Source organism: Gobio gobio (assembly GCF_949357685.1).
Source record: "Gobio gobio genome assembly, chromosome: 12".
In the NCBI taxonomy this organism is placed as follows: domain Eukaryota; kingdom Metazoa; phylum Chordata; class Actinopteri; order Cypriniformes; family Gobionidae; genus Gobio; species Gobio gobio.
This window is the reverse complement of record NC_137105.1, coordinates 13,721,759-13,738,188: the sequence shown is the minus strand read 5'-3', so window position 1 is coordinate 13,738,188 and position 16,430 is coordinate 13,721,759. Positions and strand designations below refer to the sequence as shown.

General features: G+C 37.9%; 1 protein-coding gene across 1 annotated transcript in view; it reads left to right on the top strand.

Annotated features, from left to right (window-relative positions):
• Window positions 1–16,430, top strand: part of vash2 (vasohibin 2) — a 49,460-nt gene that overhangs the window by 7,972 nt on the left and 25,058 nt on the right. The window contains exons 2-5 of the mRNA XM_079830711.1: window positions 2,674–2,762; window positions 3,249–3,305; window positions 3,559–3,633; window positions 12,651–13,032. Coding sequence (XP_079686837.1) covers window positions 2,674–2,762; window positions 3,249–3,305; window positions 3,559–3,633; window positions 12,651–13,032 — 603 coding nt within the window. The remainder of the gene's footprint in view (window positions 1–2,673; window positions 2,763–3,248; window positions 3,306–3,558; window positions 3,634–12,650; window positions 13,033–16,430) is intronic.

Below are 16,430 nucleotides of genomic sequence, written 5' to 3'. Positions count from 1 at the left end.
AACCCCGCCCCTCCCCCTCAGCATTTTTTGGTTCTGTGACTTCCACAGAAGATATACGTGTTTTAATATTTAGACCACTTCTATTATTGATTGCTATCAGGATGTGAAGAGAGTTTCAACCAGTATAGCAAAAAGTGTTTATAAAACAAATTGCCTACCATATCTTTAACCAAAATGTTGCTATATTAGCCTAATATTAATGCTAAAAGGCCTATGATTTTGTACAATAAGTCTATTCTATTTCATCAAAATCCATTTTTCCATGGCGCCAGCCCTGCATAGTGCATTGCATTATGTGTTTCTTTATCATGCATTTGAAAGCTTCAAAAGTCAGCACACACCGACAAGTCTTTACTTCCCTGCCTTTCTACAGTCTTTTATTCTCTCGTGCTGGGCAGAAAGATAAAGAGGAAACAGGAGATGATCCCCTTTATCATTACCTCCTGTGACCCAGCTCTCGTCTCCTCAGCTGTCCTGCAACACGTTTAATTCTGCCTGCATTTTTGTGAGAAGTTTTAGATTGATGCTGTTAATATGTTGTAGTAAAGAGCCTGTTTCAGATAGAGGACAGCCTTTTTTTCTAGTTTTCATTTATTGCTTCTTTTCTTCTTCTGAATGGAGGCTTGTGTGTGAGAGGACGACCTTTGTTCATTGCGAATTCTCTTCGCTGCCCTTTTGGAGCTAGAAGTGTCATTGTAAGGTTGCAAATGATCAACGAGGCACTGTTTCTACAGATGACTTTTCATGCCATTGAGAGACACCAGAATCGGATTGATGAATCTTCTTTTGGTTACAAGAGTAGAAAGGGCAATCCGGAAGACTAGTTTGCCAACTTTAGCTGGATAAAAATAAGTGACTCCCTCCTTTTTTTATTTTTATTCTACACTCCTTCCCCTCTTGCAAAGTTTAGTCTGTATAACATGTGCAACAACTAGTAATTTAGACTTGTTTTCCACACTTAAAGGAACACTCATTTTCCAACTCCCCTAGAGTTAAACAGTTGAGTTTTACCGTTTTTGAATCCATTCAGCCGATCTCCGGGTCTGGCGGTAGCACTTATAGCACAGATCATTGATTCTGATTAGAGCATTTCGCTCAAAAAAATTACCAAAAGTTAATCTCAATACTTTGTTATATACCCTTTGTTGGCAATGACAGAGGTCAAAAGTTTTCTGTAAATCTCCACAAGGTTTTTACACACTGTTGCTGGTAGTTTGGCCCATTCCTCCATGCAGATCTCCTCTAGAGCAGTGATGTTTTGGGGCTGTCGTTGGGCAACACGGATTTTCAACTCCCTCCAAAGATTTTCTATGGGGTTGAGATCTGGAGACTGGCTAGGCCACTCCAGGACCTTGAAATGCTTCTTACGAAGCCACTCCTTCGTTGCCCGGGCGGTGTGTTTGGGATCATTGTCATACTGAAAGACCCAGCCACGTTTCATCTTCTATGCCCTTGCTGATGGAAGGTCATGTGATTTGAGTCCCTGGCGGCGTAGTGTGTTACTGATGGTAGCCTTTGTTACTTTGGTCCCAACTCTCTGCAGCTCATTCACTAAGTCCCCCCGTGTGGTTCTGGGATTTTTGCTCACCGTTCTTGTGATCATTTTGACCCCACGGGGTGAGATCGTGCGTGGAGCCCCAGAGCGAGGGAGATAATCAGTGGTCTTGTATGTCTTCCATTTTCTAATAATTGCTCACACCAAGCTGCTTACCTATTGCAGATTCAGTCTTCCCAGCCTGGTGCAGGTCTACAATTTTGTTTCTGGTGGTCCTTTGACAGCTCTTTGGTCTTGGCCATAGTGGAGTTTGGAGTCTGACTGTTTGAGGTTGTGGACAGGTGTCTTTTATACTGATAACGAGTTCAAACAGACTTGCCATTAATACAGGTAACAGGTGGATGACAGAGGAGCCTCTTAAAGAAGAAGTTACAGGTCTGTGAGAGCCAGAAATCTTGCTTTTTTGTAGGTGACCAAATACTTATTTTCCACAATAATTTGCAAATAAAATCTTTAAAAAGCAGACAATGTGATTTTCTGGATTTTTTCCCCTCATTCTGTCTCTCATAGTTGAAGTGTACCTATGATGAAAATTACAGGCCTCTCTCATCTTTTTAAGTGGGAGAACTTGCACAATTGGTGGCTGACTAAATACTTTTTTGCCCCACTGTACTAAAAGGAGAGTCAAGTTTTAAATAGGATAAATATCGAAATTCTTTGGTAATTTTTTTTAACGAGATGCTAACGGTCTAATCAGATTCAATGATCTATGCCAAGCTATGCTAAAAGTGCTTTAGCCAGATCCGGCGATCAGCTGAATGGATTCAAAAACGGTAAAACTCAACTGTTTAAGTTTTAACTGTTTAGGGAGTTGGAAAATGGAGAGTGTTCCTTTGAGAAATATGTGTGGTGCTTAATATTTTTGTGGAAACCATAATATATTTTTTTCAGGATTCTTTGATGAATTGAAAGTTCAAAAGAACAGCTATTTTTTAAAACAGAAATCTTTTGTAACATTATAAATGTCTGTCGCTAAAATACTGTTGCTTTTGATCAATTGAATGCATCCGTGCTGAATTATCCATGAAAAAATTATTCACTGAGCTTGTCACAGTGCATTCTGGGATTGCCTTGTCTATGACCGATGCAAATCACTAATTCTCTCTCTGTTTTCACAGCACCCCGTGCCATCGGTTCCAAACTTTAAGCCATCAATGTCTGTGCCTGATTGGCTCCATGCCGTCCAGAATTACATGAGAAACCTGCAGTATCCTTTAACCTACACATATCTGGACGCATTATGAATTCATTGGCACTCGTTCCTTTGGAGTGTCAGTTATGCTTTTTCGCTCCGTGTAATTTATTCAGTTGGCTTGAGTCACTCAAAGTGCCTTTTTGGTTGGAATGTCAGTCACTTTAATGTGAAGGGATATTAGCCATGGGTCCGCAGACTGATCCTTAGGGTTTTGATAAAGCCTTAGTTTATAGTATTCTATGGTTTGGGCAGCCATTGCTAGATCTCTTCAACTCCTGCGCATATTTATGTTCATCATTGTGTGTGATTAATATCTCTGTCTTATTTTCCTCCCACAAATAGATTGAGACCTGTGAAGGGTAATGAGGAGGTAGGGTTCAACAGGATATTGGTCGCAGCTGTGCGTTTTGAGATGAATGAGTCACAGTGAAAAAACAGGAAAATAAAATGTCCTAAATTAGCCATACAAACTTCACGTAGCTCCTTAACTGGTGACAGATACAACCACACGGGAACTCAGTTTTTTGAGATCAAGAAAACCAGACCTCTGAGTGGGTAAGTGATGCCATCGCTGAGGCATTTTCCTCATCCTGTCTGTCTATCCTGTGCTTCCTGTTTTTAGTCTTTTCTTTTTCCGGTTCCTTCTGATTTTACACTTGATTTACTCTCTTGATATTAATTTAGAAAGTGCTGGCATGTTTTTTTACAAAATACTATGCTTTTATCCAGACTTGAACACAATTTTTAGGTTTATTTTAAATAAGAAGTCATTGACCCTGTATTACATATATATATATTTCCCTTCCAGGTTGATGGAGACTGCCAGAGAGATGATACGAGAATCACTTCCCATCAAATGTCTTGAAGCAGTTATCCTTGGAATGTATCCTTTAGCTTTATTGACAACAATCTTGTTAATTTAACAAAACCTATAAAAAACATTTTTATTAATTGAAACAAAGCTGAAATAAAACAAACATTTTACAATGTATTACATTTATGCATTTTAAAATGTTTCAAAATATGAAACATTTTAATTATATATAAATAATACAAAAATGTTAAGATCAATAACATGCATTTAGATGTAGGTGAATTTTTCATCTCATGCTGACTTTAACACTCATAATACTTTTGCATTGTGGCTAGCACTCACACTTTCCTCCGAAAATGTACAAATTGAGTGTTTTTGTTTTAGTCTTGAACATCTTTTAGTCCATGACTATAAATCAGTACTCCTAAAGATAATTAATGCCTTTGAGCATTTGCAACACTGATAATTTGTCTCGGGAAAGCCCCATTTCCCCCTTACTTATATGGTTGTTTTTGATATCTCAATTGCTAAACTTGGGATGGAAGACTAAGCAGCTATCTATCAAAGGCAATGTGCTTCAGATCACTGGCTTTCCTCATGATCCCCCACCCTTTCAACTCAGCCCGAAGCTTTTACTTTCAGCTGTTGCTAGGAAACTAGGAGTCGTAGTAGATTCTTCTGAAGACAGGCACAGCTTCCTGTCCATGTAGTGGATGCAGCTGTGCCATTCAGTGCCACTGGGAGGGTGTGCTCTTTCAGGAACTATTAGTGCCAGTTATCTCAGCAGACTCAGGACAGGGGTTAACACAAGGTGAATGTCATCATCGTCCGCGCAAATGCCAAGTGTTGCAAAGAAACGTTCCGAAGAGCTGCTTTGCAGATTGTGGTGTTTCACAGGAGCCGCAGTGTAGACTTCACTTTGAGTTAAGAACCTCATGGCTCATTAGTTGCAAATAGATGCTTTCTCTCCGTGCAGATTTGTAGATTTGAGCGGGAAGATGAAGGGTTCCAGTTTACGTCACTTTGAGATTTATATCTTTGTGTTTTAATCTACAGCGTTCTCAATGCAGTTCTTGTAAAGTCGCAAATGACTCAAACATAATAACGAACAAAGAGTGTTAGAGTATCAGAGAACACTGAGGCTATTGTTGTTGTGAATTTAAAATTGCTGTAAGCAGTTTCTTTTTAAATACAGCACATAAAATATCACTGATATAGGGGTCTTGAAATATAACACTTGTTTTTGTGATGGCCCCAAGCGCTGCAAAATAAGAATCTGACAGCGGCCATATGTGTTACCAAAGACTTTGGATATACAAAGACGATGCACTTCTATTACTAGAGGTTGAGTGATAGAGGATTTTACAATAGCGATAACCACGCTGGCCAATAACCGATTAATCAACCGATAGTTTTTAAAATGGATACTGAATGAAAACAAATCATAATATAATATAGTGCTGAACTTTATTACAAAACATTTAAAACAGTACTGAATCATGAAAACGTACTGTACTTTTTAAATATAAAAATAATGAATATACCTTGATCATTCGTGTTAGTTCATGGTACATTAACTAATGTTAACAGCTACAACTTTACCATGTAAAAAATTATTAGTAAATGTTGAAATTAACAATGAACAATACTTTTATTAACCTTAGTTAATGTTACAAATGGAATCTTATTGTAAAGTGTTACCATTTCATATAAATCATGCTTAAAGATACACACAAAGGCTATATCATTTAAATTAGACGCATATGTATATTGTATGTATACTCTTACTCTTTTTTGCTTCCATTTTAGAGCACTTGATTATCTAATACAAATAACATGTATATGTATTGCAGTAATGATAAAAAAAGAACTGAAATCGAATGCGTTTCTGATTTGTTTATATGTTTCTGTCAGCTGCATGAACATATCAATATGCTTTCTCCTTTAAATATGCAACTTCGCTGCATAATGCATAAAAGCGTCCAGCTGGATACAAAACGCATGCAAATAGATGGTAAGAATCGTGACATTAAACATTTGAGTTGGGACGCAGAAATGGACGCAAGCCTGAAAAAATATCACTATGGATTTTTGCCAATAACTGATTGTTCCAGCAATCGGTTATCGGGGGGGATTAATCGGCAAAACCGATCAATCGGTCGACTTCTACATATTACTACGAATGGGAGAAAGCGCAACATGCAATATGGTGGAATAAGTCCCGCCTTCTAAATAAAAGAGCCAATCGCTAATTGGTAAATTCATTGCATCACTGCAGCTGCTGTTAGAAGCCGAGATGCACGCTTATGACTGCACATGCGCATTGGCTAATCCAGCCTGAAAAATGCAGTTTTTATTGCCATGATTTGAGCATTTAGAAATAAAATGTTTTAGGCAGTTGTCAGATTTTTTTTGGTGATTTCAAATGCGCAATTTAAACGCAATTTAAAGAATTTTATGCTTCCCCGTTCAAAGAAACAGGAGCTGTACTTGCATGACTGAAAAAACTTGCCTTAAAGTGACTTTGGATGTTACCCAATCAAAACTTTCGGAGAGGTGGCTCTCAACCAGTGGTATGAGTTTGGGGGCGGAGCTTCCTAGTCTAATTCCATTTGGGGATGCTAGTAGCACACAACTTACAACAACTTTAAAAGTTGTTTGAAAGTCAAAAAGACGATATTCTGATTAAAAAATGTTTGTCCATGATGGATTACCTGAAAAAGAGTTTTTGCTTTTATCTATTGTTTCGATTATATGGACAGGGCATATTTTTTCCACTTTTTAAAAAATATGCAAGGTCAGTGCTTCTATTATATCACAAGGGCACCCTCAAAAGACTGTGTGCATATTCAAATGAAGAAAAAAAAAAGAGTGCGTTCTCACACTGTGTTTTTGGAACCTATAGCAGAAGTAATCCCCGCAGGTTTCAGAATGCGTGCCTTGCAGATAAGAATGTTGAAATTCACAGCACTGCTACTGAGAGGATCACATGACCCTACTGATGGGTAATGTGATCCTCTGGTGTCTTCTCATTGTAACACTGGTGGGGGGTTTTGTGGGTGTGTGTATCTGTGTACACACACAGAGAGAACGAAACTCAAAAGAGCTGCAGAGGAACAAAACCTATGGAATGGGCCTGTATTTTCTTTAAGGGCGTTTTCAGACCTGTAGATTGTTTGCTTTGTTTTCCGAAACAGGGTCATAATTTGTTACAATGTTGCATTTTATTCTTGGTTCGGTTCGCTTTCATAGGGCAGCATTTCAAAGTGTACCAAAATGTGTTTATGCAAGTCACATGGGAGTAAAACTGTCCTCTTACTCGTCAGGGTTCACCTGTTTACGTTCCTCTGCGTCATCCTTCAAGATGTGGCTTTATCCGTAGCTGTTGTGACGCACTCTAACTTATACAACCGCTCTGACTGATAAATTATATATACACAATTTATTTATGTGTGTGTGTGTGTAATAATAATCAAACTGGAACCATCTGCAATCTGTAACAACTTTTCTGTTTATTGTACCATGGCCACAATTTACATTAACCAATCATTTTGCAGCCTACTGTTTATGAACCAGTCAAATCCTAATGGATTTAATCAAGCCCTGCTCTACATTTTCCCCCCAGAAATGTCATGTACTAAAGTTAAATGCATTGTGGGTGTGTTTTGTTGCCCTACATGGCAAAAAAAAATATTCTTAACATATATTGTCTTATTTTGCGGTTAAAACCTTGAAACAAGAAACATTTAACAGAAGTAAATTAAAAGTATATTAAAATGTGACCATTTTTTGATTTTTTTTTAAATGGAAAACAAGTAAATAACATCTTATTAAAAGAGGACATTTTGCAATGTAGAGTTGTGAAAACTAATCTGAATCTGAGGAATCTGTTTTTCTTTTTGTGGATGACTGGAGTCTTTGATTAATAGATGAATGTGCTTGTGTTATAGAATACAAGCATATTGTGCTGGTGATTTGTCTTTGAAAGGCAGATGGCGAAGCAGTGAAGCAGTTCCAGTACGTTGCGTTGTGTTGTTGGACACACATGGTTTAACAGATCTGTGGTATGCGCTCTTGGCTGACTTGGCCACTTGTGCCGTACCCAACAGCAAAACGACACAGGCCCACTGTTTACTGACAAGTGTGATGATGATTCATTTAAAGGGTGGTTGTAAAGCATCATTTCCTCATTTTAGCAACCTCAAGGCCACATGAGTTCAAATTTAGCATCAGAATAGAGAACAGCAATCATGCTAATCTCTTTCCAGTTTATTTGTACTCTAATTCTCAAATTACATAATGGAGACCCTAAAACCAGCACCACTCAGTTTACTGATGTGATTAATGGCATTAAGGTCAAAAAGTAGTCTTTTTTTAGTCCCTAGTTGCAGATGAATCCTGGTGTGAACCCTGCAGATAGACTCACAGCCTGGTGACTCCTCGTGGCAGCAACTGCCGCATCATGTGTGGCCATGCCGCAGTGAGCACTGATCACTTACATAAGACTACAGAAGAGATCAGGCAGAGACAAGAAAAGCCCGAGGGGAAGGCCAGTCTAGCCGAGTGTCTGCTGACCAACTTCAATCGCATCCCTGCAACTTAATGGAATCAGAAGGTTTTTGTTTGACTTGAGATGTTTGGCTTTTTATTATTTCATTAGAATTTGTTTGTAATATATACAGTATATATTTATTTAATTTAATTTATTGAAATTCTTTTAATATTATATACATACAGGCCCTAAAATTAACGTTTTGCCACACCTGCCAATGCCCGGTGACTTAAAGGGTTAGTTCACCCAAAAATAAAAATTATCCCATGATTTACTCACCCTCAAGTCATCCTAGGTGTGTATGACATTCTTATTTCAGACGAACTCAATTGGAGATATAATAATAATAAAAAAATCCTGGCTCTTACAAGCTTTATAATGGCAGTGAATGTTGCTCTGTTTTTGAAGTCCTTAAAGGGTTAGTTCACCCGAAAATGAAAATTCTGTCATTAATTACTTACCCTCATGTCGTTGCGACACCCGTAAGACCTCCGTTCATCTTCGGAACACAAATGAAGATATTTTAGTTGAAATCCGATGGCTCAGAAAGGCCTCCATTGGCACAATGCACTTTACACTCTCAAGACCCATAAAAGGTACTAAAGACATATCGTTACAAAGTCCATCTCACTACAGTGGTTCTACAATAATGTTATGAAGCGTATGTTATCCACAGTACTTATCTTACTGGATTTGTCTGCTGCTTTTGACACAGTTAACCACCAGATCCTCCTGTCAACTCTCATGAAGATGGGCATCTCAGGAACTGCTCTCCAGTGGCTCAAGTCTTACCTCTCAGGTAGGTCCTTCAGGGTGTCATGGAGAGGTGAAGTATCTAAGTCACATCATCTAGCCACTGGAGTTCCACAGGGCTCAGTGCTTGGACCACTTCTCTTCTCCATCTACATGTCATCACTGGGATCGGTCATTCAGAAACATGGCTTTTCCTATCACTGCTATGCAGACGACACTCAACTCTACTTCTCATTTCAACCAGATGATCCCACGGTTGGTGTTCGTATTGCTGCCTGCCTAACAGACATTTTCTGCCTGGATGAAGGAGCATCACCTGCAACTCAACCTTGCAAAGACTGAACTGCTTGTGGTCTCAGCCAACCCAGCACTTCATCACAATCTCTCCATTCAGCTAGGATCATCAACCATAACTCCGTCCAGGACAGCCAGGAATCTTGGAGTTGTGATCGATGATCAGCTAAAATTCACTGACCACATTACTGCAACAACCCGGTCCTGCAGATTTGCATTATACAACATTAGGAAGATTAGACCCTTCCTATCTGAGCTGACCACACAACTCTTGGTCCAAGCTCTTGTTCTCTCCAGACTGGACTACTGTAATGCTCTTCTAGCGGGCCTTCCGGCATGCACAATCAAACCCTTGCAACTGATCCAGAATGCAGCGGCGAGGGTGATCTTTAACGAGCCGAAGAGAGCGCACGTCACGCCTCTCTTCATCAGACTCCACTGGCTACCAATAGCCACTCGCATCAAATTCAAGGCACTGGTACTCGCCTTCAAAGCAACCACTGGCTCTGCACCAATATACCTTAACTCGCTTGTTCAGACATACACACCCTCCAGGAACGACGCCTTGTGGTGCCATACCAGAGAGGCATGAAATCACTGTCACGGACCTTTTCCTGGACTGCCCCCACCTGGTGGAATGACCTGCCTATCTCAATTCGAGCAGCCGAGTCTGTAGCCATTTTCAAAAAACATCTAAAGACGCATCTCTTCCAGCAGCACCTGACCAATCAAGAATAGCACTTAACATTCTATTCATTTTTCTGTCTGTCTAAATTATTTATAAAAAAAAAAATAAAAAAAAAATCCTGTGTGTTCTGTGTTAGATTAACTGAGACTTGTTACAGCACTTGCATACTGTAGCCTCTGACTGTTGTAGTTGCTTCTATTGCTCTCATTTGTAAGTCGCTTTGGATAAAAGCGTCTGCTAAATGACTAAATGTAAATGTAATGTAAATGTAAGCGACGAGAATAGTTTTTGTGCGCAAAAAAACCCTAAATAACGACATATAGTGATGACCGATTTCAAAACACAGCATCATGAAGCTTCGAAGCGTTATGAATCAGTGAGTCGATTCAGCGGTTTGGATCGCCAAAGTCACGTGATTTCAGCAGTTTGACACGCGATCCGTCATGATTCGACTCACTGATTCATAACGCTTCGAAGCTTCATGATGCTGTGTTTTGAAATCAGTCATCACTATATAAGTCGTTATTTAGGTTTTTTTTGTGCACAAAAACTATTCTCGTCGCTTCATAAAGTTATTGTAGAACCACTGTAGTGAGATGGACTTTGTAACGACGTCTTTAGTACCTTTAATGGGTCTTGAGAGTGTAAAGTGCATTGTGCCAATGGAGGCCTTTCTGAGCCATCAGATTTCAACTAAAATATCTTCATTTGTGTTCCGAAGATGAACGGAGGTCTTACGGGTGTCGAACGACATGAGGGTAAGTAATTAATGACAGAATTTTCATTTTCGGGTGAACTAACCCTTTATGTGTGCATCTATATCTACCATAACTGCTCCACACGGTACTGCTCATTCAACTTACGGAAAAAGTGTAACGCCTCTCACAGTTCAAAATGCTTACGCTACGTCTAAAGAGCGTAACTGGTGTGCAATGTCGTCAGACATAGTGTAAGCATTGTGAACTGTGAGAGGCGTTACACTTTTTCTGTAAGTTGAATAAGGAAAGCGATCGACCGGAAGCTAGATAATTTACTAATAAAGTTTTAAATATGGATATTTTTCTTACACAAACGCATCGATTTGCCTTCAGAAGGCGTTTATTAACCCCCTGGAGCCGTGTGGAGCAGTTTTATGATGATATAGATGCATTTTTATGGACTTCAAAAACAGAGCAACATTCACTGCCATTATAAAGCTTGGAAGAGCCAGGACATTTTTTTATTATAACTTCTATTGTGTTCGTCTGAAAGAAGAAAGTCATATACATCTAGGATGACTTGAGGGTGAGTAAATCATGGGCTACTTTTAATTTTTGGGTGAACTAACCCTTTAAGAAAAGGTACCGGCCATAAATATTTTTTACTGGCACACCAACATTTTAGATGCCAGTGAAAATTCACAATTCTCTATTCCAATTTACCACAGCTAAATCAACTAGCCTAATATAACTTTAAAACATTAAAGACAAGTAAACAGTCAGTAATAAAATAAGAACAAATACTCAAATTACAAGCAAAAGCACAAATAAATACAATATAACAAAGATATAAATAAAATAAACAGTCCATTTCAGGTTTTTCAGGTAGGTCTGACAGTAGTTAGTCAGGTACAGAAATGAAATAAAGCAAATGTAAAATAATACTGCGTAGTCTTCATTGTATACATTAAACATCCTTATGAATGAATCAGTCTTTGTTGTTTGATTAACATTAAAAACAGCAGCCGGAATATTAGGCTGCTGTCACTTTAAGAGTGAATGTATCGATCTAGTATACTGTTACTGTACTCAGAAGTCATTGCCACAAGTGTTATGGGTGGTTGGTAGGGTGTTGTTAAAGTAGAGTGTTTTTTGTGTGTTATGTGGCTGCTAGGGAGTTCTGGGTGGTTGCTATAGGTCATTTTTTAGGGCGTTCTTGTTGGTGCTTGCCCTTGTAAATGTCGTTGCTGTTATACAGTAGTAGGTGGTTGCTAAAATGTTATTATGCAGCTTTTAAGGCATTCAGAGTGGTTTTTTTTTTTTTTTGTATTATGTGGTTGCTAGGCCAGTGCTAGGATGTTCTTGTTGCAAAGCTGGTCACGACAATTCTAGAGTGGTTGCTAGGGAATTGCTATGCAGTTTCTAAGGTGTTCAGTGTGGTAGCGAGTTATGTGGTTACTAGAGAGTTCTGTATGGTTAGATATGACTTGAGTAGTTCATTGTAAATATATGGGATTTTTTCTCATATTTCACCAGATTGTTCACCTGACACTCCTCAACAAACCGCATAATTGGATGTCATTTTTTTTATGTCTGTTGCACAAATGATTACACTCTGAATTTCCAAAATTGAGTTAGGAAGCATTATTTTAAAATAATAAACTCAATTAAGCTTTCAGTCAGAGTGTCAGTTCTGAGAATATACACACATTTTAGAGGTTATATTTCTTAAGTGAGTTTTAAATGAAAAGCTAGTTGTTAATTCATTGCCTGATTCGCAGCACGGCACGCCATCTTTTTATTGACCTAGAGTAGCCGATTGATTTTCAGGAAGTGTGACTGAAACCAAACTTATTATGTACATAGACAAATCAGGTTTGAAAAATCATTAGTTCAAATTAAGTTGAGAGGATTTAGTATTTTTCATGAAACACTTTGGTATCCTCCTGAATTTTAACACAGATAAAATGATCACCTCAATCTCAAGCAGCTGCTTCTGGGCTTGACAATTATTCTGATTTCAACCTGTCTTGTGTAAAACACAAATGAACGTTACGCGAAACTGTACTGTTAATAAAATCCTTGACCCAATTGCCATTAGCTACCTAACCAACGGCCTGACCTCTGTGGAGCGGTTCCCCATCAGCTTTAAGACCCAGTTCTCCGGCCACCACTTCCATCACGTGGTGCTGGGCGTTTACTGTAACGGCCGCTACGGCACCCTGGGTATGAGTCGGCGTGCTGACCTTATGGACAGATCTCTGAGTTTTCGTACACTCAGCGAATTGGTGTTCGACTTTGAGGACTCATACCGCCGCTACCAGCACACCATGAAGAAGATCAAAATCGGCCTGTACGTGCCCCACAATCCGCATGTTTTCCAGCCTATTGAGTGGAACTATCTGGTGATCAACGCCTCTAAGCAGGGCCATGAGGACATGCGCAAAGAGCTGGAGAAGCACGGCCGTGACATGAGGATGAAGGTGAGTCCATAGCCTTCTATGGCACAGTATTATAGGATCATTGATATAGTTTTTGTTAAAGCTGCAGTGTGTAAGTTTTATCTCTTTGACGCCATCTCTGTTTGAACCCTGAAATTGCAGTTATTTGCTGTACATGAGTTGTGCATCGGCACGGCTCCTCAGCACGGAAGAATCTAATATTTTGAGGTTTATGTGTGGGTTGTCTATCAACGCACCAGTTTGGTTTTAACTTTCTGGATTACAAGCAGCGATCAAAATGACAAGTTTAATTAAATTCCAGCTGCTGTAAGAATAGGCCACAAACGATCCGCCACCTGCAGCATCCACACACGCGATACTACTACTAGCCCAGACTTCTTTATGTACACAGACGCAATGTAATGACTCAAAGCCAAGTGGCGGAAGCTCGTATTTCCTGCGGAAATCTACCAGTACCACTCAAATTATAACACATTATTACAAGCTTACTGTTGTGAATCGGGCTAAGGTAAGGAGATAGTTTTGAACACTGGCTGGTTATTAGGGTTGGGTACCGAAATCCGGTTCCAATATGGCACCGGTACTTATATAACCGGTATGTACCGGACCGAATCAGAACGCAGATTTCGGTTCCTCATTTCGGTGCCAAAATTCAAACGTGCTTTCGCGCTTTGGCTGAGCCAGAGACAGACGCTCAGTGCTGGTCACATCACAACTCATGACAACTATTCAGTGTTTTCAACGACATCATGTTTATTTCAGGTTTCAGACATTTAAATGTTCATAAGTACTAGCAAAAAACACACACTGATGTCTATGAAAGCGGCAATGACAATCCTTTCAGACGGTTATAATTTGACTAACGTTACGTGTTTTATTCACATCAGATAAATGCACATTATATAGTAACTATATAGTTTACTCTATTCTTCTTCCAGTTCACTGGTCACTTACTTTCATGTATTTCGTGAGACGAGAATGAACTCAAGTGTTGTAAATCCGACAGATCCGATTCTGAGGCGCAAACTAACATGGCGCCGCCCATTGCGCTTTATAGATCAACTAACACACATTCACTCACACATTTGAACATCAGATAGTTCGTGACACAGTTAAGAAGTTTGTGAATATTTTGAATAAAAAGAAAAAACGAAATAAACCCGATACAGCTGAGCTGTCAGCGCTATTGCGGCTGCTGTGTGTCATGTGAGAAACATGACGCGTCACCATGGAAACATTAAGGCGATGTGTTCTAAAATATTTAGCCAGAGAATATGATCATATTTCAAAATAAAGCTGAAGCTCGAAGCTGGTTTGTAGCAGAGCAAGAATACAGACGACTGCTGTTATTACTGTAACTGTTTAGAGTTATATTAGGCTTGTTGTAGTTGGGTGGCTTAGGTTTTACTGTGAATTTGTAAATATGTCAATTATAATTTGTAAATAAGTAAATTGTGTTTTGTATTTATTTATATTCATACATTTAAGTATACATTAAACTTTTAATAAATGGTTCAATTTAAATAATAAATAAATAAATAAATAAAAAGCCATTTAATGTCATCCACCTCGTTTGGTGGCCTTTAAAAAAAAAAAAAAGTATCGGCTCAGGCACCGTTTAGGCACCGGAACCGTTTTAAAAGTATCGGTTTGGCACCGGAATCGAAAAAAACCCAAACGATACCCAACCCTACTGGTTATGTACTTGCTCAAAAATGGATTTTGGATCATTTTTAACCAAAAAAAGTTACAGACTACAGCTTTAATGTTTTTAATTTTTTTTAAAAACATTTTTATTATATATATATATATATATATATATATATATATATATATATATATATATATATATATATATATATATATATATATATATATATATATATATATATATATATATATATATATATATATATTTTTTTTTTTTTTATTATTATTATTATTATTATTATTATTATTAATTATTATTATTATTATTATTGTGTTTTTATTTTATTTTTAGTTAAAAGTTTTAGTAATTTTGTTGTGTGTTTTTGTCTTTTTTTAATATCTATAATATATAGTTTTTGTATATATAGTTAAATACTTATTTTTTTTACTAATTTCTTTGTCATGGTTTATTTAGTTTTAGTTATTTTAGGACTACATGAAAATGAGAAATGTTGCCTTGGCAACTAGCTGAAATAAAATAAGTTTAAGTTTATTGATATTTCATTGAAATTTAATATTTGTACTTATATTTTTTAATAGTTTAATAGTGGTTGTTTTTTAAATAGTTTTAGCTTGACAGCAGTTTTAGTTACTACAACTACCGGTACATACTAGTTTATAACTTTGCATTTAAAAAATGCAAAAATTCATTTTTTTTAATCAAAATATAATTATAATATATTATTGACATTTTCTACAAGTATATTGTTGAGATATTTTATAAATATATTATTGATATTCATATTTATGCTGCCTTACATTTTGCCAAAATGACATATCTTAGGTTTTGGAACAGAGACCTACACTGCATCTGAAATCGAAAACTTCCCTACTATATAGTATGCGAAAAACAGTACGTCAAAACAGTAGTATGTCTGAATACATAGTGAAAAGTCTTTGGATGACCTACTAAATCCACCAAGATTCAGAAGTGCACATTCGATGAACACTTTACTATCCCGTCAGGCCACGGGAGGGGATTTATGAATGGAAGTGAAGCGATGCAACTGACGCTGGTAGGTCACATAATAGTAACAACATGGCGGCTGTAGTACGTTTGAATTTCATTCATGCTCCCCATATTCATACAATATAGAGCATACGTTTTAACGGTCGCAAAGTAAATTCAAATTCAAATGTAGTACCTACTCAGACAGTACACGATTTCCGGACGCAACGCTAATGTCCCTCTCAAAAACTAAGCTAATTCAGTGGGAACCAAATAAGGTCAGTCTTCCTGTGGGAGGTGGAGCCACATTACAAAGATCACGCTTGCCTGTACTGTTGTTATTTTAAAGTAAACATTTATGTTTAACTCTGGTTCAGTTAAGATTGAACCTGGATCAGCAGAGTTCGTATTTGTCCTTGGATGTCTCTGAAGAGTTACACCAGCAGACTAGCTTGAGATCATCTGCATGACTGTAATTTGGGACATGTTTATCATGCAGACAGTAAAAAGTAGGTCATGTGCTCCCAGTTTCTCAGATGCGGCCTTGACTTGACCGCAGTCAGCTGTGACATAGTTTCCATGAAGAGCGTGAGCAGAGAGTGGAAATTGCGCTCTGGATGTTTGAAAGGAATGCATCTTTTTATGGATGTTGAACAATTTGGGACTGTTCAAACCTAAATGTTTTTGCAGTTTGCCTTGCACATCTCAGAGCATGTGAGAGGAATGTATATACATTCCTGTATTTATATAAACACACCTA